We start from the raw sequence: 25,751 nt of genomic DNA on the forward strand, positions 1-25,751 counted from the left end.
TCCTTCATTTTGTACGATTGCTGATTTAATTCCCTATTCGGTCTTCTGTATTCCTGTGATTTATACAGCTGAAACACATTAGATTGAAAATGTGTCTCCTGATGTGGACTCAGGACACAACAGTTTGTTGATGTTTTAATACAATGCCATCACCAGAAAGTTCAGTTTAGCCTTTATCCTCTTTTAGCATATCGTTTACATGCGAAAAAGGTAGGTTATACTCTTATTTGAGTTGAGGGAAGTTGTAGCAGTGGGAAACATAAAAAAGCTGTCAGTTTTAAACACTCATAAAGACAACAAATAACACATACACAGGTCTAATGCAGTTCATATTTTCTCATTAAAACGTAACCTGAAGTAAAACAGTGTCCCATGTGGTTCTATTCCTAACTCAAACATATGCAAATAAGATGTGAATCTGCATCAAACAAACAAAATAACATTTTAGTCAATGATCACCAGGGGACAAGGTGCTTTGGTAAAAGCTCAACAGACGAATCTGAAGAGCTTTCATATTTCTACAAAACATGAAAGGTTTATTCCTTTACAATCTGGCCCATCCCCACCTCAACATAAATGACAGCAGCAACAGAAAATATTCAAATGTGCATGGGAATAAGAACGTGTTTATTATACTGAAATAGCTTTCCTCCACTATAGTCTCACAGTATAATAAAACATTAAATATATTACAAAATATGTACAATTTTGGTTTCCAAAGCTTTCAAATTGTCTATAAAAACATTCTTTCTGAAATTTTAAAGCGAGTGCCACAGTCAATGCCACATTCTTAGAATTTTAGAAAGAAAATGAAAGGTCTTGTAATTCCATCACCATCTTACTCTTATATATAACACATTTCATACATCAGTCAAAACTGTAAAACAAATTGTATACTGATTGTTTGATTCAACATCACCCTGTAAGTTTAATTGAATTATAACTGCTGGCAGTCAAGAGTAATTCTACAGGCTAACAACATAAATCATCCCCCAAAACAGCAATTCAGTCATATCTCATACATCCAGGGTGCAAAATTAACTTTTTTGTCCACTGGCCAAATGGCTAGTGAACGTTCAAATTTTACCAGCCACTCAACAGATTAACAGTGTTTTTTTTTTGGCTGGTACGTGAAGGAAATCTACCAGCCACTTGTATATTTTATCAGCATTTGGCTGGTAGCTGGTGCTAATTTCGTGCCCTGCAAACATCACAATGCAATACCGGTCAAATCCTTCACATATAATGCTGTTCAAGTAGTGCAACTTCTAAACACTTAAAAAATACAGTTCTAAATGAGAAACAGTTTGGCAAAAAACATTTGCTGAGAGGCACAAAAAAGGTCTTTACTAGAAAACATGTTTTCCACTTCAGGCCCACTTGCAGATATTTTGCTGTTGTTTCATGAGCACGTGAGTGAAATATAAAGTTATTGGTGGGGGAGGGGGGGGGGGGGTTAGTATCCCAATCACATGCACCATTAAGAACCAATGCGAGTTATTCTAAGTCAAAAGAAAATTGGCTCTTAGATTCAGCATACAAAGATTCACATGAAAGGCTGGTGTACAGACTTTCTACATAGATTGCGCTGACTTTAGCACAAAGTACCGACAACAACATGTGTTTGTGATTTGTTAAATTAACAGTACCATTCCTGTTGAAAATGACGTCAAATATTCACAATCAAATACTCAAGTCCAAAAGTCACAACTTTGTGAAGAGGGTAATTACTCTTCAGGAGAACTATAAATGTGAAACCAGCGTACCTCATACAGCCGACACACCGAAGGCTTTTACAGACTATTCATTACTTGCCTTAAAAATGAACCAGGCTGTGCAGTAAACAATACAGTACCTAACATGCTGAATTATTCCATGTAGTGTGCAGACCTTTTATCACCCAGTGTTTCAACACACAATAATCAGAAATCTGGTTGTACCTACTTGTAAAACAAAAGCTAAGAGCTACTCATGCAAATCTACATCATTGTTCAGGTCTCTTTGTTGAGGAAGCAATAAATACGCATGTTCTGTCTGAAAACACCAAATTACCATAATATACATGTGGAGAGGTAACAGGATTAATGATTATTATCTAATAATGAAACTATGTTCCTAGTGGTCACTGATACAGGTTGATAAAGCTCAAAAATTACTTAATGCCCCTTTAAATGTTACAAAACGGATGTGTTTGAACGGATTTAACCTTTTATGAAGAACCTCAGAGCTCAGCTTATCATTACTACGACTGTACATGTTGCTATGGTACCACTGGCCAGTATAGGTGAGCAGACATCTGGTCTTAATGCTCTCAGTACTATCTCCTGTTGTAGAGGTCTTTGCGTTTTCGCAGCTCCTCCAGCACCCTAGCCCTGAACTGGGTCCAGTCCTCATCCTGGAGCTGCTGGAGGCCCAGGGCCAGATGGAGCTCCGGAGAGTGGCTGCGCAGGAAAGGATTGTACTCCTTCTCTTCTCCGATGGTGGAGGGACTCTGAAAATGAATTGTATGTCAAATAGCAGTCGTCCTCAAAATTGACATGCATGAGCTGAGTCTCAAATCCATACTACACACTAATTCTAAGCAGGTTTTGTTCACACTGTTGCATAGAGCAGAGCCATTGCTAATGTTATTATTAACACTTGTGCTTTTCCCACTATCACAAGTCAGGGTGTCTGCTGTGAAAAGGGCCTATTACAGAACAGGCATTTAAATATCAACAATCACATTCAGATTAATCTGTATCTGAAGACAATCCCTGCAGCGGTGCACCGTGAGATGTTTACTTTGACTCACTCGCTCATATTCAGCACCACATTCTGATATTTAAGTAGTCTAGCCCTGAATGGCCCGACTTGACTATCTGATAAGTCAAATTCTTTTTCAAATTATATTCATATAATAACATCAGCCAATAATATCTGGGACATATCTGACATATGTTTCTAAACCAGAAAATGGAAATACAGTATTTCAGGTGTTTGGTGCATCAGTTTATACACCTTTGTTGTTTGTATACATGTATTTTTCTTTACTTTACCCTTGCACTACCCATCATATCCAAAAATAACCCAAAAGATCAAAATATATCAAAAAACACACCAGCCACATTTCATGCAGCCAGCATGCATGTAACGCAGAGAAAACAATGTAGTCAATCATTTCATTTGTTTTGCGTATGAAAGTTGTCAAAATTCAGGGATGTGCAAATGTGTGAACCCGTCTCTAGTGCTCTCATGCTGTATAGATAGCACAAAAAAACTCATCTGAATTCTACATAGGCACTTCACTTAACAGCGAACCTTTGCTCTCTTGCAGACTGTATCATAGATGAGACTCAACTGAGAGCCTGAAAGAGAAGGAAGTGAGAGGAGTGCGAGCGCTCGGCCACTGACAACTCGTACACTGTAGGCAGGTGATAAGCCCTTCTTCCCAGGTGCTGGGCAACATGAATCCTGTCTGAGTTGGTGTGCTAGAGAGGCATAACAATGGCAATACATCATTCTCACCGTGCACAGCTTCTGGCCTCGCTGCTGCAGCACCCACTGATATTTGTTTTCCCTGGCAGTGTTGCGTGGCTCAACCTCAGCAGCAAACAGCAGGTTGTCCTCTGCATACTCATGACCTTCGGGACAACCAGAGGACAACAATTAAAAAAAAAAAAATCATGCTGATATGCATAACCCTACAAATCTTACACTCTATAGTTGTCCATGCACAACCCCTTTCAAGACCTTGACTGTAAATAAGTGCATTTCTGCTATGTGCAAAAATCAAGCTGGTAAACATTCAATCCACACCCACATGACAAACACTGATGCAGTTGTTTGGAACTAAGTCTCTGACAACTGTGAAGGTTTTCCCTACCAGGCCATAATAGAGTATCATCACTTAAGGAGCCAACCGTGTCCAGAGATGACAGCATTGTTGTGGCACTGCCTTCAAACATCCTCCCTGAAAAACAACATGAAGAGATTTGACTGAACTCAAGTGAGTTTGAGTTTTATTTCAGGGTATCTGCAAGTTTTAGAAGGTCTTGTATCTGCATTTAGAACACCACACTTTTTAGGATCTTTTCGTTGCTACCTGACATGTAATTTAAGACTCACAACAGTGATTTTGTTTTAAAATGTCAGCTGCTGAGGACAAAGCAACCTATTCCTGATTAATCAGAGGTCGTGAATGTTATTAACCTATACCGTAAATGAATAGTATAAGAAAAAAGACATTAGCAACGTTACATTAAGTACATTAGGTTGTGTTAAGTAAAGCCTATTGTATGCATGTAATTAAATCATGTACACTTAAGGGCTATAAGGAATTTGCCTGGCGTACATAATAAACATGGTAGTAAAAACAACAACCATATGGTGCAATGAACAACCAAATAACATGAAAAGTATTCAATATTAGCCAATAGCCATGCTATAAGGATTTTTACATTGCCTTGCATTTTTCAGAACAAACACTCTGGGATTGGCAAGGCAAAACTAATTTGCTTGCTAAGGTAAAATAGGAAAAGGTTCGATTAGCATGTAGTAGCAGCAGTCAGTAGAGATAGTACCAACTTGTATGTGTAAGTGGAGTAAACCACATAAAGCATCAAAGGAAGGCAGATGAATCATGAAATCCATGAATTTAAATGTTATTACTGTAACTGAAGTGACTGTAATGGCTGTAATTGAAAACAGCTGGTCTTGAGGTCTGAGATCAGTATATAAATGAATGAATGTGGTTCAGATAAGCCACTGGGTATCTGCACAGACAGGATTCTCCCATACAGTTAAAATAGTACAGATAGATCATGAACTCCTTCCCTTTCTCTGGTCGACCTGACCTATGGATACCGTTTGACACTGTGAGCCATTTTATGCAAATTAATCACATATTCAAGTAGCATCAACTTGTCTTCATGCAGAGAGCTGTATTTCTTTACATTGGCTGCATTTTTAGCTTTGCATTAGCTAACAATCAGTTCCTTACCTCCTTATAATCTCTGCATTCAGTGTCTCGTCAGGAGGTAACAAGGACCTGCATTATGTGTACAATGATTCCAAACAAACACATTGCAAATGTCTCTGTGAGAGGATACAGAGGTTTCTGTGTCTTCTCTGTGTTTTACATAAAAGCAAGAGTTGCTGTGAACCAGAGCGCAGTTCTATATGATTATTATTATGGATCCTGTTCTCTATGTAACTTACCGCATCCTGACAGGAACACCAGGTCACCAGAGAAGAGACTGGAGGGGGCACCGACTGCCCGGCCATCCAGGAGGTAGATCATGTGGCCCACTGTGTGTCCAGGAGTGAAGAGGGCCTTAAAGTGCAGACGACCGACTGTTACCGAATCCTTGTGTGAGAGAGGGCTGACAACACAGAAAAAAATACAGCAGTGTCAATCTAATACCACTCATTCGCTACAGCCTGCTGCCGTTTGGAGCCTCTATTTTGCAAAGCTGTTGCATACACACAGTATATAAAAAAGACAAATAAATCTGATTGAGAATAGCTGTGACACGGTTCGGAAAATGAAAGATGTTGAATTTTTATTTAACATCTTAAATTTAAAATTTAAGGCCAATCTAGCATCTCTGATGTAACTCTAAAGGCCCAAATGCACTGAAAGCATCTGACACGCACGTTTTGAAGTACACACATAGTTTTAAATGGGTGAACGCGCACCAAAAGCATTATGAGGTGCGTCAAACTGTCTTGACGCCCCAACCCCGACCTTGTTTCGATTTTAGAGTGTCAAACGAAGACCTAGCGATCAAAGCTGTTTTTTCTGCAACTGAAAAAGAGAGAGATGGCACGACTGAGGAGAGGGAGAGGGAGCGTTGGTAGAGGGAGCGTTGGTAGAGAGAACAAAGCGTTGAATGCAAGAAATACAAAAGTTATTTTCTGACTGTTTCATGGTAGTTAGGTTCTAAAGCACACATAAATAACCATCAAACACTCTACGGATGATTTACTGTGGAAACAGACGCTCTTAGTTTCAGTTTCCTCCTCTGCATTTCTCCTTTTCATTTATTCATAACTAATGCAGCAGTAAATACAAAGAACAACAGGACAAATCTGTGTTGGTTCTGTACTGTTGGCATTTCAAATCTGATGCCTGCAAAGTGCCATAGGAGCATCTAATGAGGCGCGTCAAATGAGGCAATTATCAAATGAGGCGTCAATTATTGCTTTTAGAGTGTTTGGGCCTTAATACCAAATGGCCAGACAATCAGAGCAGGAGGTTATTACAAGAAAATCTAAACACAGAGTAGTCACTGGTAAGCAGACAGAGGCACTGAGAAGTAAATTGCTAAACCTATAGCAATGACCTCACTCTTAGGGCCACCACCGCCCCCGAGGCATAACCCAACAGTTTATCATACCATCATAATTAAGTGTGAAGTCAGCTGCTCCGAGTGCTGACCGAGAGAACAAGACAAGACTAAGTACAGTCGGAATGATTCTTGTGTGACGCATGGTGCTATACTGTGCTATCAGGGACTTACTGTGTGAGGCCAGGAATGTTATCAGCTGCATTTCCATAAACTCGGCATGAGCTGTGAAGCCTTTTCAACCCTTTGTTTCCCCCACTGTGATCCCTGTAAATAGGACAGAAAGCAGAGGCTTGCTGCGGTGATTTGGACAGGACAATGTACTGCAGAATCATTAGAAAATATGTTGTTTTTGATTTGGCCTTCAATCTATGCTAGAGAATTTCAACCACATACACATACTGTCCTGCTTAGTATATTTATCCCCAATCTCTTCAAGTTATTCATACATAAAATCCTAAAAAACAAACCACACATTAAAATAACAAGGATATATAAAATCAAACTATAAAACTCACCAATGCTTGTGTGTGCAGAGTATCGCCTCCAACATTACTCCCTCCTCCTTAAGGACTGCCTGAAAAGTTATGAGAGCTGTTAAAATCTTTAATCACCGTGTTAAATCAACTATTCGACAGCAGTTTATTCAAAAGCCAGCTGTGCTGCAAAATACTTCAGATTGTTGACACAGTACGGCATTTTTTATTTTACTAATGGATACAGCTGAGAATGCGCTTACAACGCTCATTCACTACTGCTATTGATTGTCAACAGCTACAGCTATAGTTAACTATGGTGACTGATAGTAACTGAAGTGCATTGAAAGTGATGCTGAAAAGTCAGAAAAGTGATTTTACGATAAAAGAAAAGGCATAATTGTCACTGAGCTGCTTTCGGTGTGTGAGCTTGATAAAAGTGGTTTTAAGTGAATAATTACATCCTTCATTCGTACTACAACCACAAACATTCCTGCAATTTTGTTTCTGAATACCTAAATCTCACAATGGGTTCTCACATGTCAGTAAACTGTATGCTGGCTCTCTTTCAACAAGGTAGCTCCTGCAATATGGCTACTATAAAGAAACAGCTACTATGGGATTATGCTATTAATTCCAATATCTGCTCTTATATTGACTAATATATTCATCATTTTGATGGTAGTTTCTATTTGATCTTTTCTCAAAGATAATTCAGATCCCAACCATTAACATCAGAGGAGGTATAACATGCTACTATAATAGAGGCAATAACACAGCCAGGAACCATGTGTACGTACGTCTGGGCATCAAACAAACATGCAGCTGACAGTTGACGCCGACTCTTGAGGCACTCACCTGAACTGTTTGAGGGTCTGCAGGGTCTACAACCACTGCAACGCTGGAGGCGGTGTCAATTACAAGATAGCTATAGTTGTCAGACAGCACTGAGATGGGAATTATTTTGATACCTGTGGGCAGACAAAGAAATGAGAGTATTACATTTTTCATCCACATTGGTAAAAGATTCAAGATGTTTATAGTCACTCCGGTTATACAGGTACAATCTTTGGCTGGGAGGCTCCATTATAGTAAAAACAGTAAATAAATATATATAAAAAAGACACATAAAATACAATAACACTATATAAAAATAATAAAAAAATATATATCAGTGAATTTAAACCCTATAGAAAGTTATTATACAGACGGCAGTTATTGCACAAAAGGTTGAAAATGGGATATTGCACAATGGTTGGATTGCACTTTGTGTGTGTGTGTCTGTTTGTTGTGTGTGTGTTTGTTATTTATTTAGTAGTCTTATAGCCTGAGGGGGAAAAAAAAACTGCTCCTAAGTCTGCCGGCACATACACATGTAGCTTTGTATGCATATGATGTGTAGTATGTCTTGACAGCAACTTTGCATTGATTGAAGTGAGAATGACTAGATTCATGTATATATTTATATATTTGTACATTATGTTTGACACAATAAACAAGGCCTTTTCTTCTTTGTAAACAGCACTCAGGCAGCCAATCCCCCACAATAACCAGGGAACATGTGAGCAACACTGTATGAACATAGTGAACAATAAAATCAACACTGTTGCTCACCATTGAACTCCATGGGCAGAGCTGTGGAGTGTCCAGAAGGGTAATGTTCCCGGGCTTTCCTCACCTGCCTCTTGTAGTACATGTAGCCAAGCCTGGTCCTGGTGTACAGCGTGTACCTGGGACACAGTTCAAAGAGGCAGGTAAACACTGAGGCTTGCTAGCTGCTTCGTCCATCTTTAAAAGGACTCAGGTGACATATCCGCAAAGCTAACATGGCCAAAGCGCTAAAAACTACATTACCACGAAATATTAGATTATGCGGAGCCATGTTTTGATTAAACCACTGATTATGAGACAGTTATAAAATATAAGTTAGTGGCTCATGTGTATGCCAAATAAAACAGAGGCTCTTATCGGATTAGGAAAAGTCTTTTACCATAGTTTCAGGGGTAATCCTGTCAACTTTAAAAGGCAACACATGTGTAATACAGTGTGGTCTGCCTCTGAAGAATGGCACCCATCGCAGCTAAACGCTAGATGTTGCTAAGCTACGCTAACGAGAATCCCCCCCTCCCCGATGACAACAACATCTCGTTTTGTTAAATGCGGGTCATATGACACTCACGCGATTCTGAACAACGGCCTCTCCGTGCGAGCCATTATCTTACTGAACAAATGTCTCCACAGCGCTTGTCCTGTGCGTCTGAAGCGGACACATAAACATAAGAAGCAGAAGAAGGATGCGGTGGCAGTCAGCGTAACCATCCAGTCAGGAAGCGCCATAGCCTCTGAAGTGGAGCGTCATGACGTCACGAACGACACACGCCAAACCCGAGAGCGTGGAGCTCAAAAACAGTTCTAGTACTGTATTATAATCAGTGGTGGAAGAAAAGTAAAAGTACCAATACAGCAATGTAAAAATACTCCATTACAAATAAAAGTCCTGCATTAAAATCAAACTTAAGTAAAAGTACATAAGTATAAGTGGTGGTTTGGTCCCCCCGACTGATATATTATTATATATGACATCATTAGATTATTAATACTGAAGTATCAGTGTGTGAGCACTGGAGTCTAGGGGGTCGGGCCCCTCCAAAGGGTCACTAGATAAATCTGAGGGGTCATAAGATAATTAATCGGAGAGGAAAGAAGAAAAAAATCTTTGATTTTTAGTGAAATATTGGATCATTTGAACATTTATTGAGATGAAACCATGTGAGAAGTTTAGAGGGAGAAATCACCATTTGGTGGAGCTGTTAACAACTCATAGACATCTGAAATATGACCCTGACTACACACTGCTTTTTTGTGAAAGCCAAAAAGGTTGGAAACCACTGATTTCATCTTTGATAATGTGTTGTATTTTAAAAGCTTGTTATATCATCCATTGTGTCAAATCTTCATCTGAAAAGTAACTAAAGCTGTCAAATAAATGTAGTGGAGTAGAAAGTACAATATTTCCCTCTGAAATGTAGTGTAGCGCAAGTATAAAGTAGCATCAAATGGAAATACTCAAGTAAAGTACAAGTACTTCAAAATTGTACTTAAGTACAGTACTTGAGTATATGTACCTAGTTACTTTCCACCACTGATTATAATGTTATGCTGTGTCTTTTGGGCAAACATAATATTCACAAAGCCAGATTTCTTGAGTTTCTTCCAAATAAAAATGTGTTTTATGATGAACCTCAGATATTCTATGATTCTGTCTGCAGGGTGTCTAAAGACAATAAAGCTTTAAAGACATCTCATCTCTTGAGAAACATTATGGAAAACATTGCCAGATGATTTAAGTTGGTTTGCAATATTGCCTATTCACTTTTTTAAAGTTTTATTTATTTATTTTTCTCTTTTAATGTCTGCATTATGTATCTTTTACACCATACAATTTTATTTCTGCTCGTGTTTTTGTGATTAGTTTATTTTATTTTTCCCCAACACTCCCCGTACTGTTGTTTGCCTTGTAGTATAATAACAATAATGCATTGAATTTGCACTGCACTTTTCATTCACAGCGAATCTCAAAGTATTACAGTGTTAAAAACATATAACAAAATAACAAGAGTTAAAATAAAAAAGTATTGTGCTGTTAATTAAGTTGCAAAAAATCACATAGAAAGCTAAAAAGGTTGGGTTTTTTTCAGAAACTTGACATTAAATTAAAATAACCTTTGTGATGTTGTGTCAAGAAAAGTGCTTTTCTCTTATTACTATTGTAACTTCATTTTAGGTTTAACTGTAGGCTGCTGTGGTAATAATATATTAAATTTGAACTTATTCCCATACAAAAAACATTGAAATGTTTTATCCAGTGTTTAATCATATTATATTATATCCTTGTACGAGCTCACTCCACCTTTGACATAAATGTGGAATGGAGTCAGCTGGTTTCGATCCACTTTTTAATAATTTAGCGACACCTAACGTTCCTGGTGGGACATTGACTAACATTCTACAGCTGAAAATGAGACACTACAACAGGCTGTATAGTAGGCTATTTAATAACATTTGGGTCAGATGACAAAAAAACAAAACAAAAAAATAAGTAACTCAATGTTGGGAATATATGTCCCAACATCTAACTAAATGTTTGTAGAACACTTCACTTTACAGTCTGTTTTTTGAGTTGTATTTTTATTATTTTGTTAAGACCCTGAGCAACCGGATTCTCCAGCTTTTGGAGAACATCAGTGACAGTGTGAGTGTCAGTGACCATATCCTGTTACAAAGATGACATCCTCCTGTGGTGCAAGTCTGCGAGCCTCCAAGGAGACAGAGGAGTGAAAGCAACAGTGCTCCCCTCTTAGGCTAAAGCCACCAGGTCAGTACAATTTAATTTATTTTTGTTCATGTCTAAAGTATTATTCAGATTAGACAAGAATGTACACACAAAGTCTCATTTGTACCATTGTTTCTTTAGACTTTTCTTGTTTGACTGGGGTATTTTATATGGTATTTGTTTAAGGTCATGGCTTTTCCATAAATACACTGTTTACTTGTTAAACTGGGGTTGTTTACCATTGTTACAATGTCATTTCAATTGTGTTTTTTGTCACAATAATGTGAGAACCTGATATTATTTTGTACTTGTGACAATGAAAGGTATAGACTTTATAGGTATAGGTATAACAGCTGTTCATACAATAATGACCACACATGGGCAATTGTAGGTCTGTGTATATTTCATGATTTCTTGTCAGTATATGTCATACAACCAGTAGTCAAACGTCTCCAGTATGTCTGATGAAGCTGATCACCACTTATCATCTCTTTAAGGTGGTCCTGTAAAATCATGACCTCTAAAACAGATAATCCTCCACCCTATGAGGACGCACTGCACCATCCTAAGTATGGAGATTACCCAAACCAGACCCAACATGGCTCCCCTTTTCCACCACCTCCATCTTACAGCCCTAGTCCTGGCATGTGCCCCGGCCCGCCTGGCTACGGGGGCACGCAGGCTGGCATGTGGGCCGCCCCTGGCTTCTCTCCATCTGGGATGCCCACCACAATACCGACTCTGTCCGCCGGAGTGCCCGCATCCAACCCAGGTTCTGAGGAAATGACACAGGACTTCAGTTAATCGCATCCTGCATTATATTAAGATTAGCTCCCAGTTGAAATAAGTATAAATCACCACTTTCGCTATCCCCAATTCTGCAGGAGACATGGAGGATTTTCTGAGCACCCAGTGGGAGAGCAGGTCTATTCGGCATGCCTTCATCAGAAAGGTAAGCATTTTTATCATTGCTCATGCCACGCATGTGTGAGTGTTTTTCTGTTGTTCAATCCTGTTAATCTCATCCACTGATATGTTTGTATGTTTGTGGGCAGGTTTACTTAATTTTATCAGCACAGCTTGCTGTCACTTTTTCAGTCGTCGCTGTCTTTACATTTGTGTAAGTGTCCCTAGTGTACAATACTCCATCTGAATGCTTAATTTATCTGTATTCGAGTGCAAGGAACAGTCTCCTGAGTGATCCCTCATATTTGTGCTTTTATAGTGACCCAGTGAAGCTGTTTGTCATCAGATATCCTGGCATCTACTGGGCATCTTTGTGAGTTAGAAACAAAACAGAAATATGTGTGAAAAAAAATAGAGAAAAGCTGCAACGCTTCAGAATCAACTGATATTCTCATTGCAATTATTCTCATGACATGCTGTTATATGTTATATGTAAAGTAACAATGTCAGTGTTTTATCTCTCCATAGTGTGGTTTATTTTTTGGTTTTCTGCATTCTCGTCTGCTGCAAAGAGCCAAGGTAAGCAGTGAATAAGTTTAATAGTTTTAAGTCGTTTTACTACCACTAATGTTATGTCTTATTTAAATATTCATCAGCAGCAATGACGCTTCTGTTTGTATACTTTTTAAAATATTCATTACGATTTGTATTTATAGGAGGCGTTTCCCATGGAATCTTGTGCTGCTGGGAGTATTTGTAAGTATTGTTTGTGTGAATGTGGTCCAGCAGACCCACATGGCAAAACTAACATAATGTTAAGAGTTAGATAATATCTGATTTCAAGACTGGAAACGAACAAAACAAAGACAGCCAGTAAGAAAGAAAAAAAAAAATCTTCAAACATGCTCTATGACACACTGTCTTCATGTTTTGTCTTACAGACCCTGGCCTTGTCTTACATGGCTGGAACAATCTCAAGGTTTGTTTTTGGCTCCAACTCAATGCACCTCGATATGCAAATACAGTACATTTCAATAACAATGTATTAAATGCTGTGATATTTTTTCTTATTTCATCATGTATATTTTTTGTTTTAATCATTCTATGTATCTTTTACAGCTATTATGACACAAAAGCAGTGCTTCTCGCCATGGGAATAACAGCGTTAGTTTGTGTAGCTGTCACGATCTTCTGCTTTCAAACCAAGGTAGATGTAGCTGTAAACTGTGTCTCTCTGTATCTCAGTAGCCCGTGGCTTGTCAGAGGATGTCTTTGTTGTCAGTGTAAAAGAACTCCTTTGTCTCGCATTACAATGGCGCACTGGGTTCCTTTAAATATTTATAACATTTTGAGATGTGAATCCAACTTCACTGTCTGATGCAACTCGAGATGACAAAAAGTTACATTTTTTGGCTGGTACATGACAAATCCACCCGACATGTATTTATTATTTTTTTTAACATCATTCTGATCCTCTTTGAAATTATCTTGACTGCTCTTTCATGTGGCGTGAAACCTATTAACTTCTCTTTCATCCTGTTAATGACTTGTTTCTCATCACAGGTGGACTTCACCTCCTGCGGGGGACTTCTCTGTATTGCTTCCGTTTTGCTCATGATTCTTGGGATTGTTACAGCCATCGTCCTCTCTTTCCAATACGTGAGGACTCTTTGGTCAAATTCTTTAATTTATTCCCTCTGCTCGTGTTTCTCAGTGCAAGGAGCTCAGTGGAGTGTATCTGTGTGACTGATTTCACATTCAGAGGCCTTTCTTATGTCACTCAACAGGTCCCTTGGCTTCATATGCTCTACGCTGCAATTGGAGCCATCGTTTACACTCTGGTGAGTCTGCGCTCTCTGAATTTATGGAGAGCTTGTGAGCTTGGTATTACAAGGTTGTTTTTTTTTTTTAAATTTTATTGAATGACAAGAGGCATGATGGTCCTTACAGCCTGGAATACACAACTGTTTGAAAGACCAACAACATGCTGACAATTTGCGCTAGAGCCTTATACCTTCATCAGGGGCCAAATGGGAATAATAGATTGAAAACCATTTCTTATACATTTTCAAACACCACACAAGGCACCCTGTAGGATAATTACATCATTCAGTAATCAAGCCATCATCTGTATTGTTACCCGTGTTTGCTTTACACGTTATGGCGCCATCTTGTGGTTAAATTGAGTCAATCCAACCAAGACAAAAAAATCCAATTCCAGTAAAATTTCCAACAAATTGTATCAATGCTAAATAATAAGTTAAAATTAGCTTGTAAGGAAACACCTGAAGTCTAGTTCTTCATTTAGTCCATGTGGCGATAGTGTGTTTAATTTATGTAACCAAAATGCTTCATGTTTCTAAAGCAATAGATCCAGATTCCCATCTCATTTTATTGCAATTCACTTTCTCAGTGCTTTAAAATCATGGACTAGTAACTGTGTGGCTGTGGAGAAATTAGATCCTGTCTCCTAATAGTGCTTTTGTGTTCTGAAATCCGGATTTTCAATTGCCGTTTTGTGTCCCCCACATACATCATGATGTAATTATCCTACAGGATGCCTTGTGTGATGATTGAAAATGTATAAAAGGTGGTTTTCAACCCATTATTCCTGTTCAGCCCTTGATGAAGGCGGAAAGTGAATTGTTGGGCTTTGATTCAGCACAATGCTGTTTGAATAAAGAAGCAGCTGATGAAACGAGCACAACTCTGTGTGCGGTCCTTCTCCTTCAAGCAGTTTAAGAGATCCAAGGCTACCAGGACCATCATAAACTTGATGGGGTTGCTTCTTCATTTGACTCTAGAGCCTTATACCCATCAGGTTTGTCTTGCTGTTGACGCTGCAGAAAGAGCCATGGGATCAGTAAATTCATCTATAGTTTTCCACCCTAGAAGCACGAAGGTGCTGAGCAGATTTCTCTGCAATCTTCCTATGATGTCAAGAGATATAATCTGTGGTAAATTAATGTTTTGCTCTGCGAGTATTGCAAAATTCTTGTTACACCCCTGCGTGTATTGCAATACCTTTAGTGATCCCCAGACTTCTCTTCTAGCTCCATCGTCAGGTTAAAATGATAATCATTTGGGTTTATTATAAAATACCTTAAAAAATTAATGACATTCCCATCAGCCTCTGCTGTAGACTGTGTTTAGTGCTAAACAGTAAATGCTAACATGATAAAACACTAAACTAATATGATGAATATGGTATGTTTAGCAAGTATAATGTGCTAGTATGCTCTTAGAATATCTACACATTCTTGATTTTTCAGTAAAACTTTGTGTGTGACTATATTTAGGATTAACAAGACAAACCGTATATAAAATCAATATCTTCTGGTATCTCCACACTGCACTCAACAAAGACAACTCAAGCACACAAACCCAAGTTCCCTCTTTTTTCGATGACTAAACTTTGGTCTGTTTTCTCTGTGTTTTTTTTCCTTCTTCAGTTTTTAGTATACAACACACAGCTTCTTATTGGAAACCGAGAGCTGGCGATCAGCCCAGAGGAGTACATCTTCGCAGCTCTTTCTCTCTACATTGACATTGTTCACATTTTCCTTTTCATCCTCCAAATCAGTGGAGCTGCAAATGAATGAGCTCACCGGTGGAACACATCTTGCCCTCTAAGAGCTTGGACTTACAGTATCTTGTGTTCGTCAATAAACATAATGCTATATATCCACAACTGTGCAAACTATAAATGTAACTATATATAGTCACATTTTTTGTTAATACTCAGGCACTTTGGTTTATTTTTGCACTGTTTAAAGCAGGGTAGTGATTTACATCTTGTAGATCTAAATGAAGAGCGAACTTTAGCTTTGTATTCTGAATGGTTGCTATTTAATATTTTGTCATGCCTTTTTGTTTTAGGAAGTAGTATTTTGGTGGATCGGCCTTGTTTGATGTAGCCATAACCTGTACAAACATGTTATTTGAAAATGGAGACCAAGAAATTTATGGTTTTGAGAAGTTTTTTATTATTTATGTTTAGTCATTTAATTACTTACAAAAGACATGTAGTTACAGGTGTTCTGTAGGAGACCACAATCATTATTAGTCCTTTGTCTGTGCTGGTAGTAGGTGGGATTTAGGGTGGAATCTGTATTAAAGTTGCCTTTTTAAACATCTCCATAGAAAAGACAAATAGACAAATACTGACTAGTTGATTAAAAGATGAAATAAGTGTGTGCAGCTTTACAACCTTTCCCTAAATGACTGGCAGACTCCTTTTTCTCTTTAATGTGTCCGTTATTTGTTGTTGTTAAGACAATTATGCACACCAATCAATAAAGTTCCCCCTACTGTTGCAATGACTTTATTCTCTCATCTTAATGGTTAATCGTTGTGGCACATTAAGAGTCATAGTGTGGCACTAGCTCCTGTACCCTCTCCCTTTCTGGATTAAAAAATGTTTCCCATCACCAGCATCTGTTTGTTGGTCCAATGATGACTGGATCTGTCCATGCGGTAGAAGGTTCAAGGTGTCAGGCGCTTAGGGTCACGTGGGAACATGGAGGTCTGACGCACGTTGTGGAGACCCAGGTACAGCATGCAGACTCTCTCCAGGCCTGCGAGAGATGACAGATCAGACACTCAATAGACCTCAGTGATCTTGAGACGCAGGTGCAAAATTATGCTCGTGCCAACTACCCACTTCTCCTATGTGTTACCATGAAACCAGGGTAAAAGCATAATCTCCCATGCACCTGGGGATTTTTTCTGCCGTGACAATATTCTAAAACCTTTTAAAAACAGATCAACTGTGTTGACTAAGAAAGAAAATGGTCTTTAGCCTGTGGGGGCCCCCCAATAAACATATATTCCTTACCAATGCCTCCGCCACCATGTGGGGGAGCGCCAAACCGGAAGGAGTCAATGTATGACTTGATTTTTTCCAGATCTGCAGTATCATAAAAAAACAGAGATTCAGTTGTTAAAAACTTTAAATGACTTTTTATTTCAAAGGTTTTGTTTAAATCATGACCCAAACCATCTAAAGACAAGACAAAATCCTTTAACAGATCCATCGCTGCACTTGTTCTTACCAATCTGGTGATGGGTGGCTCTCTCAGTCAGCAGCTGAGCGTCGTGGATCCTTTGAGCTCCAGACAGGATCTCCTCTCCCCTCATGAACATGTCATACGAGTTGGAGTATTTCTGGACGAAAACAAAATCACTTGGTCAAGAATGAGGATATCAACATATCAGTTGATGAAAGTAGGGACAAAGACCCGTACACACAAATAAGATATTTAAGACTTGGAAAGTTAAATGAAGGACTGCAAGTCCAAAGTCCTGCAGCCTGGATTGACACTGGACTACAGCAGTACAAAACTCAAGAAAAAGTAGAAAACATGGCAAAGGCATCAAACAGTTTAGCGGAATCTAAGTCCACCTAAACTGGTTGACAAACTGGTGCTAGAAGCCAAATATGGGTCACATATACATTCCACAAATATACTACTAGAAGTGAAAAAACACAAAAGTTCGCTTCTCATAATGATATAAAAATGATATTAGTACTTAAGTTGAATTTGTCATGTCTGTACAACAGGAAGTTTTACTAACATAACAAAAACCCACTGTGGTGTTTGTCAGCCAGTATATCCAGAAAGAACAGAAGGCTAAAGGGTCCTTGGCCAGGCCAAAGCATCTTTCTGGCCTCAGCTAAGTTCAACCACAGGTCAGAAACAAAACTCATTTGCAAATCAATGCTACTGCATTTCTCACTATGTAGACGATAACCGTGTGTGTGTGTGTGTGTGTGTGTGTGTGTGTGTGTGTGACTGAGAAACTTACAGGGTTGTTTGGATCAGGCATCGTATAGAAGGGTCGAACAGCCAGTGGGTACTTATCCAGCACATAGAAGTCAGTATCATACTGAGAAGACAAAGGAGATTCAAACATTGAAGATTAATGAAGACAGGTGCTTCCACTTTCCTTTATGTAATGTAACAAAAGGCTTGTATCATAAACTACTTGTTATGAACCTTTCCCTTCTGCGTTATAACCACATTTAACCACATTTTCCTCATTGCAGCAAAACAATTTGATGATGATTCTGTCACTTATGAAAGTTCCGTAAAATGTTTCTGCCTTTAGCATTAACTGCTGTAGCATGTTGTTGTTGTTCATGTCTGGCATGTACAGTGATTATAGAGGATATGTGATGTTGTATATAAACGGTCCTATACTGTATTATTTGTAAATCCATCAAGAGAAACACCACTTGGAGAATTCTGGAAATTCTCTGCAGCTCAGGTGTTATGACCTGATAGTTAGACCACCTTGGTTTTTGAAGCACTGTGATGAAAGCAGATAACTGATGTGCATAAAGTGCTATTTCTGATGTTGAGAGGAAGAGTTTTCTCTAACCTGCTGAAAACCATTAACAAAGTTCTTACTCTTGTCTGACTGGAATTACATGTGTAGAAAAAGAATATCGGAGGCACACTTTGCACAGATTTTCATTGTCCAATCAAGCAATAGTCAGCTTTATACACTCTGACACTAAATAACCAAACACATTTGAACCTACCTTTTCCTTAACAAGGCGGCCAAGCAGCTTTTCATTGGGTGTACTATAGAACAAAAAAAGAGGCATTCATTTTAACACAGATAACTTAATTATTGTGTCACATTTTTCTACCTGTAACTTGTTACAACAAAAAATTTATTAAACCTCTAGTCATGGTTTTGTGTCACCAAAGACAAACAACAGCTTGTCAGCATTAATCACATAATGCAGAGTGAGGGTTTCTGGCACAACCTCTCCTACTTCCAAGGAGCACGGAGAGGGGAAATAAGTCTAGAAAGATGAGAGCTCCTGCAACACTTGTATTATGAGGAACAACTTTATTAGTTGACCGACACATTTCGCCTTCTGATGAGGGCCACCAGTCAAAATGTTTCGGTCAACTAATAAAGTTGTTCCTCATACCACAAGTGTTGCGGGCGTTTTCATCTTTCCAGCATCAATCACATGAAATTCTTGAGTAAGAAAATGTTGCTGAGTTATTGGTCTTTTGTTTCACTTCCTCTCTTCACACACACAAGTAAAAACTTCTGCTTTTATCAGATTAAATCGTCTGAGAAGATGAGTGGGATGTAGAGTACAGGGTGTGCAATCATTTCTGACCTGAGGTCATCTTCATCACCCATCTCCACCCCGGCCTCACGTAGCATGGCCAAAGCCTCGGTGTACTCCAGCCTCAGAGTGGGCTCCAGGAATTTGAAAGGCTCACTGGGGAACTGCTTGTTCACCGTCTGAATCTCAGTCTGGAAGCTGATACAAACAGACACACACAAAAAGGAACACATGTTAGTTTCTACTTATCTGGGTACATAATCTCCACCCACACAGAGCCACATGCAGGGAAATGTGCCTTTCACAGTTAACCTAACAAGGTTCACACTGGTTAGTAACTTTGTAAGATAATATTTTAGTATTTGAAGGCCTCTCTTACAATATTTTACTGTGTTTCAACTTCAAATGTTGTCCCTGCTGGCCACCAAAATTGTTCTCTTATAAAAAGAGTAAACCAGAGCTAATTGAGTCAGTAAAAATACTTGAGTGGAAAAGGGTCGGTTTTGGATGGGACGAGATGTTAACTAAGTCACCGTTACAAACAGTGCCACTACAAAAGGTGGGTCACATTGGGCTGAGCATCAAAGAGTAGCATTTACCAGTTTTTCAAAGACATCTAACAATACTGTCATACATTTTCAAAGCATCATGAGACAACTAAGAGTTCCACAGAGACGGGCTCATTGACGCTTGGAGTGCTGGAAATTCTGTCAAAAGCACATGCAAAATAATTTATTACGTCAAGGAGAGACAGACTGGAAAGTCATGAAAACAAAAGACAAACAAAACAGTCACTGAGAAAAGAGGAACAGCAGAACAGCGGTCACAAGTTGAAACCAACAGTGACTGACTGCAAAATGCAGCATGCTTGGCAAGTGGTCTTATATGATCCATCTCTGCAAAAGTGCTTCCCACAGACATTTAGTGACATTTATTGAAAGTCCCGTTTCATGAAGTGGAAAAGAGTTTGAGTTGTTCCCATATGTCTAATGTCAGGCCCCTTTTTCTTTTCTTTAGAAATTCTCTTGCAATTATATGTCACATCAGACTGTCAGCCAAATCTCCCCTAGTTTTCATCCATTGAAGAGAACAGCTTACAGGACAGAAATCCAAGAGTAGTTCATTGCATGTTAGCAGAAAGAGCAAAGAGCAAAATAAGTTTTACAAGCCATTATTTAGGCAGCCTGTGCCAGAACTGAGGTTAAACGTCATTACTAACCAGTCAATAATAGCTGAGAAGTGTCTTTTTAAAATAATTATTTGTTAAGGCAATGAATATCCTTATTAAATAGTGGACAGCAGGGAGATGACAGGAAATGGGGGGATGCAGCAGTTCATAATCAGTTAAGCTTAATATGTAATGTTTCTACAATACACAGATACATAAAGCAAGCAAAGTTGCAGATTCTGTACATCATAAGAGCTTCACCTACTCATCTTTTTATCCAGTCGCTCTGCTCTAACATCTCTTTACATGTGCTATACTGATTCTCACCACTAGGAGGCAATAAAGCCACATCCTAAGCCTTTATGGCAATTCACTTGACAGAGTGGAAATCACTGACTTTCAATGAAGCAGACAGCAGTGGGTGACAGCACTTAATCTGGATTCAACTGCTGAAACAGTTTTGCTAAGAAAAACAATATTTTGACTTTTTGCCATCCAATAAATTTGCACCCCAGGAACTGATCCTGTAGAGATTCAGCTCGTGTCAAATAGAAAAACAAAGCTTGAGCCTCTTATGGCAAGTCATTTGCACATGCATTTTAGGTACGATCATAATCTGAACTCTCAGAAAGTTTCAGGATAACATTCTGGTAATTTGGAAAGTATCATGTCAACTAATTACAAAAGTACAGCCAGACATTTGCCAACTAAAAACACCTTTACTGTTTAAATCCTAATCTTACTTGTCTCTCAAGCCCTTGAAGATTTGGACCATGGTGTCAGTGATGGAGTCAATCACTTCATGGTAATGGTAGTTGAAGGCCATCTCAATATCCAGACCCACAAACTCAGTCAAGTGACGGTGGGTGTTGGAGTCCTCCGCTCTGAAAACTGATATGATTGAGATTTAATATTAATGCTTTAACACAGAACACTTTCACAGCAGCAGCAAGAAGGGGAGAAAACGTGGCAACACATCTTCTGTTAAAGTGGCTCTTCATGCAGCGTCATCTTACCGAGGGGATGCTGAATCCCTAAACCTTCACCTGACCGGGTCATAAGCCAGAAGTCTATCAAAGGGATCAAGAGATTTGCAATCTGGCTGCTAAATTCAGCCTCATCCCATGAAATTTCATTAATTATGAATAATGACTCAAAATGTGAGTATCACGAAACTTTCAATGAGTGATTCTGGTACAATGTTATCGTGAGTTACTAACATTTTCCCTTTCTTGTCATTTCTCCGTAATTGTTTTGGTGAGTGATAAAGACTAAATATTTACTCATTTCCATTCTGAAGTTGGATGACTTCACTACTGATGACAGGTGCATTTATGATGAATGCCTTAATGAGCACTACATACAATTAGCTGCCACATATAATTAACCAGAGCTGTGTGTAATGGTCGTACAGAAAAGAAGCTGCTCTGTGGTTGCTGGAGGACGATAATTGAAGAGGGATAATTATATGCACAATTATACGTAGGTGCGAGGCTATTCAAAAGGCAGCAACAATGAAAAAAAATGCACACTGATTCTAAACCATTAAATGTATTTAAATAGACAACGTTTCAACAAAATAGTGGTCAAAATGTTTAAAACTGGTTACCATATATATTTGGTGTATATATATACCAATTGGCTGGCAGGCTCTATGATGACACGGGTAGATAATCATACAACCTGCTCAGGGTGATTAACATCTCAAAGCAATTAGTGACATCTCTTGAACAGTAGAAGTTCAAAAGGTAGTACATCAAAATATCAACAATACATTTAAAATAGTACAGTTGTAAGATGGAAAAAAGGGGGGTAACCTTTAAATGTTAAACAAAAGCATTTTTGAAGTGCATATATAACCCAAAAAGAAGTCACATTTGAAATTCTCCACCTATATATGGGTGAGGCAACCATTTTTCAACATTTTGACCAGACCAAGATGCACCTTGGATCGAAACGCTGGACGACCACACCAATGTGAAACTGAGCTTCTCATTTCTCTCTGCTCTTTTTATTGAGAGGTCAACAGTCTTTACACATACATGCATACAGTTAATTAAACGTCCAGATATGCCTGTATGGAGTGGAAATAAGCCATGTGCTCATGCACACAATTTCACAATGATTGAGATTTATAAAAACAGCTCCATGCATATGTATAGCTTTATAAATGTGGCATGTACAGTGTATTATGCATATTTCTCCTTTTGTATGCAGAGAGTTTCAGTCTAGAACCTACACAGTTTTATGCACCTGACCCTTGAATACATTTACTGAAACAACTAAGAGGAAATAAAACAATTCCAAACACAAAAAAGCATGACACCTGCTCCTTTGTGCCGAAGACCAGCCTTGTGTTTACATTTGTTTGTTCCCTGGTGGACTTCTTTAGCTGATTTCAGATAGAGGCTTCATAGCTGTGGGGGCAACATTTAAACACACCGGTACTTCTGGCCACTGGGATTTTGAGGAAAGTTGATCCCTATTCTCCCTATTCATTGTGTTGGTGCGACTGTAACTAAGGCAACAGCAGTAAGTACATTCTTGCCTTAGAAGCAGCGATGACCTTAAGCCCTTTGATTTCTCTGGTGGAGTTACAGAGAAACCAACAAAGACCTTGGTTCTGTCAGTACAACACTGAATGGGCATCCTTCTTCCAAATGTTTTATTCTCTCACATATCAACAGATACAAGTGGTAAACTAAAAAGGATGGGGGTGTACAGGATCTGAGTATTTATGCATTTTGTTACATATGACAAGGGTCAAAATTTACTTTTTTGTCCACCAGCCAAATGGCTAGCGAATGTTCAATTTTTTTTTTTTTTTACCAGACACTCAATAGATTACCATTGTTTTTTTGGCTGGTGAGTAAAGCAAATCTACCAGGCACTTGCATATTTTACTAGCATTTGGCTGGTGGCTGGTGCTAACTTTGTGTCCTGACATATGGTATATATTCAATCAGGTGGTGGCAGTGTTTGCTTGGCCAAAGAGATGAGGGTACTCCTGCAACTGCAATTTTCTGCTATTAAACTCTTAAACACTTAAATTTAAGTTATCGTACTTGTCCCTGAACACCTCAGAAATACATTATCTAACGATATAGCTACTCTAGATGGCATTACCCTGACTTCCAGCACCACTGTGAGGAATCTGGGAGTTATCTTTGATCAGGATATATCCTTCATCTCCCACATAAAACAAATTTCAAGGACTGCCTTTTTTTTACCTACGTAACACTGCTAAAATCAGGCACATCCTGTCTCAAAAAAGACGCAGAAAAACTAGTCCACGCTTTTGTTACTCATAGGCTGGATTATTACAACTCCTTTATTATCAGGCTCCCTCAACGAGTCTCTAAAGACTCTCCAGCTGGTCCAGAATGCAGCTGCACGTGTACTAAATTTCTCCCATATTAGCTTCTCTGCACTGGCTTCCTGTAAAATCCAAAATAGAATTTAAAATCCTTCTCTTTACCTATAAAGCCCTTAATGGTCAGGCACCATCATATCTTAAAGAGCTCATAGTACCCTATTATCCCACTAGAACACTGCACTCCAGAACGCAGGCTTACTTGTGGTTCCTTGAGTCTTTAAAAGTAGAACAGGAGGCAGAGCCTTCAACTATCAGGCTCCTCTCCTGTGGAACCATCTTCCAGATTCGGTCCAGGAGGCAGACACCCTCTCTACGTATAAGAGTAGGCTTAAAACTTTCCTTTTTGATAAAGCTTATAGTTAGGGCTGGCCCAGGCTTGCCTTGGATCAGCCCTTATTTATGCTCCTATAGGACTAGACTGTCGGGGGACTTCCCATGATGCACTAAGCTCCTCTCTCCTCCTCTCCCTCGCCATTTGTACGCATTATGTCTCATTAATGCATGTTACTAACTCGGCACCTTCTCTCTCCTGTAGTTTTGTGCTTTCTCATCTCTCTCCTCTCTCCTTCAGTTGCTTTCTGTAGGTATTATTATTATTACCATTATTATTAGTATACATCTCTATGTGGAACTTGCATTGTGCTATCCTCTCTTTCGTCTCTCTCTCTTTCCCTCTCTCTCCCCCTCCTGATTTGGCACTATATAAGTAAAATTGACTTGACTTAAAGTCTGTACAGCACCATAAAGTCTCTTAGTAGTCCCATTGTCTCACTAACACACTAAGCTCTAAAGCAGCTCTGGCCACAGTGAAAGTAACAGAGGGAGGTCTGTTAAAGTTTAACAATCCAAATGCATTTGGAGCCATTTTAAACTGTAATCTCAGTTAATAGGGTCTACAGTTTTCATGACACTCTTGCTGCTCGTTTTGCCGTTCGCCGTAAGTGAATGAGAATTTTGAGGGGACAGATGGGAGGCATTCTTACCTGGACCCACACAGAAGACCTTGTCAAAGTCAGCACAGATGCACATCTGCTTGTAGAGCTGGGGAGACTGGGCCAGGTAGGCGCTGGTTTTAAAGTAAGACACCGTGAAGACATTTGCTCCGCCTTCACTGGCAGCTAGAAGTGGACAAAGACAACTATTAGACATGAAAGAAGATTTTAACCACCCCGCAGTACAAAATGACCGTTCTATGCCAGGGCTGATAGAGTTTTTAATGACTTCAGCTGACTCAGTGACCATCCAGCACTCTGTTTCAGTTGGAACTCTAATTAGCCAGCTTAAATTTCTTAGTTTTGAGAGAGCGAATACTTCTATGACAGCTAGGAGCCACCAAAAACTGTGCCAGAGATGTCTTCACAGCAATTTGCTGAATTCTGACAAAACTCATTCAAAGCAATGGATTCTTAAAAATTCATCTAATAAAAACTATGTCCACAAACAAGAAACTACAAAGGACTGCCTGACACATGTTTTCCAATTAGTCAAATACAGATCTAAAATTTATATAAGATAAGGCCAGAGTTACATAACTGCGGTTTCATATGACACGTCAAAGGGCATCATCTGATATTTTCATGTCGTCAAAAGCAGGGTGGGGTTTCTGCTTTACAGGACAAATTGTTCACTGTATGTTCTGGGTGGTGGCAAGGCAGGAAATGCGGTTTTAGTAAAAAGCACAGTGTTGACTCACAGGTGCCGCCAAAAATAAAAGAGCGCCACTTTTGAATTTAAAAGGTGCCAGGGTGAGTCGTTACTATAGCCTCTTGAAGAAAAGAGGAAGTGAAAAGTGTCACAGGTTTCAAATATGAGAAGCATGTGGGAGGCTGTGTGCTGGGCATTAGTGTACAAAACTATTGCACTTGCGTCAGAAAGTCTTTATTCAAATCATTTTGACATTATATTGATGCTTACTCAAATCCTGTTCCCATTCGCTTTGTTTTCATAATCTAACTGAGCATTTTCTCTAAGCTTTTAAGGATACACATTTTCAAGCTAGTTTTAAAAGATAGACAGGTGCCCATATGAAAATTGAAACAGGTTAAGCTTTCTTTAATCATCTGTTCA

The 25,751-nt window shown here is 38.9% G+C and overlaps 3 protein-coding genes across 5 annotated transcripts in view; 1 reads left to right on the forward strand and 2 right to left on the reverse strand.

Annotated features, from left to right (window-relative positions):
- Positions 1 to 122: 122 nt before the first annotated feature.
- Positions 123 to 9,169, reverse strand: pnkd (PNKD metallo-beta-lactamase domain containing). Of its 2 annotated transcripts, none has more exons than XM_044366414.1 (9): positions 8,985 to 9,169; positions 8,420 to 8,535; positions 7,664 to 7,776; positions 6,848 to 6,906; positions 6,504 to 6,596; positions 5,200 to 5,363; positions 3,866 to 3,952; positions 3,508 to 3,623; positions 123 to 2,491 (listed from the first exon to the last, which is right to left on the reverse strand). In XM_044366414.1, exons 1-9 carry the CDS (start codon positions 9,140 to 9,142, stop codon positions 2,318 to 2,320), a joined length of 1,080 nt encoding a protein of 359 aa, XP_044222349.1. In that variant the 5' UTR covers positions 9,143 to 9,169; the 3' UTR covers positions 123 to 2,317. The 2 variants fall into 2 exon arrangements, with proteins under 2 accessions (XP_044222349.1, XP_044222350.1); XM_044366415.1 differs by lacking the exon at positions 8,985 to 9,169 and adding an exon at positions 8,796 to 8,934.
- Positions 9,170 to 10,658: 1,489 nt separating this feature from the next.
- LOC122992154 (protein lifeguard 3-like) lies at positions 10,659 to 16,176 on the forward strand. 2 transcript variants are annotated; one of them, XM_044365796.1, is made up of 12 exons: positions 10,659 to 11,180; positions 11,636 to 11,910; positions 12,023 to 12,090; positions 12,194 to 12,258; positions 12,364 to 12,417; positions 12,573 to 12,623; positions 12,761 to 12,800; positions 12,986 to 13,023; positions 13,164 to 13,251; positions 13,608 to 13,703; positions 13,832 to 13,885; positions 15,497 to 16,176. In XM_044365796.1, exons 2-12 carry the CDS (start codon positions 11,652 to 11,654, stop codon positions 15,644 to 15,646), a joined length of 963 nt encoding a protein of 320 aa, XP_044221731.1. In that variant the 5' UTR covers positions 10,659 to 11,180; positions 11,636 to 11,651; the 3' UTR covers positions 15,647 to 16,176. The 2 variants fall into 2 exon arrangements, with proteins under 2 accessions (XP_044221731.1, XP_044221730.1); XM_044365795.1 differs by having other exon boundaries at positions 10,659 to 11,910.
- dars1 (aspartyl-tRNA synthetase 1) overlaps positions 16,007 to 25,751 on the reverse strand; it is a 31,983-nt gene continuing 22,238 nt past the window's right edge. Inside the window, exons 11-18 of the mRNA XM_044365794.1 lie at positions 24,668 to 24,802; positions 21,052 to 21,199; positions 19,192 to 19,338; positions 18,592 to 18,634; positions 17,853 to 17,933; positions 17,099 to 17,210; positions 16,882 to 16,953; positions 16,007 to 16,621 (exon numbers count right to left, since the gene is read on the reverse strand). Coding sequence (XP_044221729.1) covers positions 16,530 to 16,621; positions 16,882 to 16,953; positions 17,099 to 17,210; positions 17,853 to 17,933; positions 18,592 to 18,634; positions 19,192 to 19,338; positions 21,052 to 21,199; positions 24,668 to 24,802 — 830 coding nt within the window. The 3' untranslated portion in view covers positions 16,007 to 16,529. The remainder of the gene's footprint in view (positions 16,622 to 16,881; positions 16,954 to 17,098; positions 17,211 to 17,852; positions 17,934 to 18,591; positions 18,635 to 19,191; positions 19,339 to 21,051; positions 21,200 to 24,667; positions 24,803 to 25,751) is intronic.

This window comes from Thunnus albacares, chromosome 11 (genome assembly GCF_914725855.1).
Source record: "Thunnus albacares chromosome 11, fThuAlb1.1, whole genome shotgun sequence".
Taxonomy (NCBI): domain Eukaryota; kingdom Metazoa; phylum Chordata; class Actinopteri; order Scombriformes; family Scombridae; genus Thunnus; species Thunnus albacares.

Excerpts from the sequence above, each read along its gene's own strand:
- LOC122992154 (XM_044365795.1), top strand. The coding sequence starts at position 11,652 with ATGACCTCTAAAACAGATAATCCTCCACCCTATGAGGACGCACTGCAC. Across the intron at positions 13,024-13,163 it reads ATGGCTGGAACAATCTCAAG|CTATTATGACACAAAAGCAG; the intron begins GTTTGTTTTTGG and ends TATCTTTTACAG. Across the intron at positions 13,252-13,607 it reads TCTTCTGCTTTCAAACCAAG|GTGGACTTCACCTCCTGCGG; the intron begins GTAGATGTAGCT and ends TTCTCATCACAG.
- pnkd (XM_044366414.1), bottom strand. The coding sequence starts at position 9,142 with ATGGCGCTTCCTGACTGGATGGTTACGCTGACTGCCACCGCATCCTTC. Across the intron at positions 5,364-6,503 it reads AACATTCCTGGCCTCACACA|CCCTCTCTCACACAAGGATT; the intron begins GTAAGTCCCTGA and ends CTGTGTTGTCAG. Across the intron at positions 3,953-5,199 it reads GGTGTTCCTGTCAGGATGCG|GGAGGATGTTTGAAGGCAGT; the intron begins GTAAGTTACATA and ends GTTGTTTTTCAG.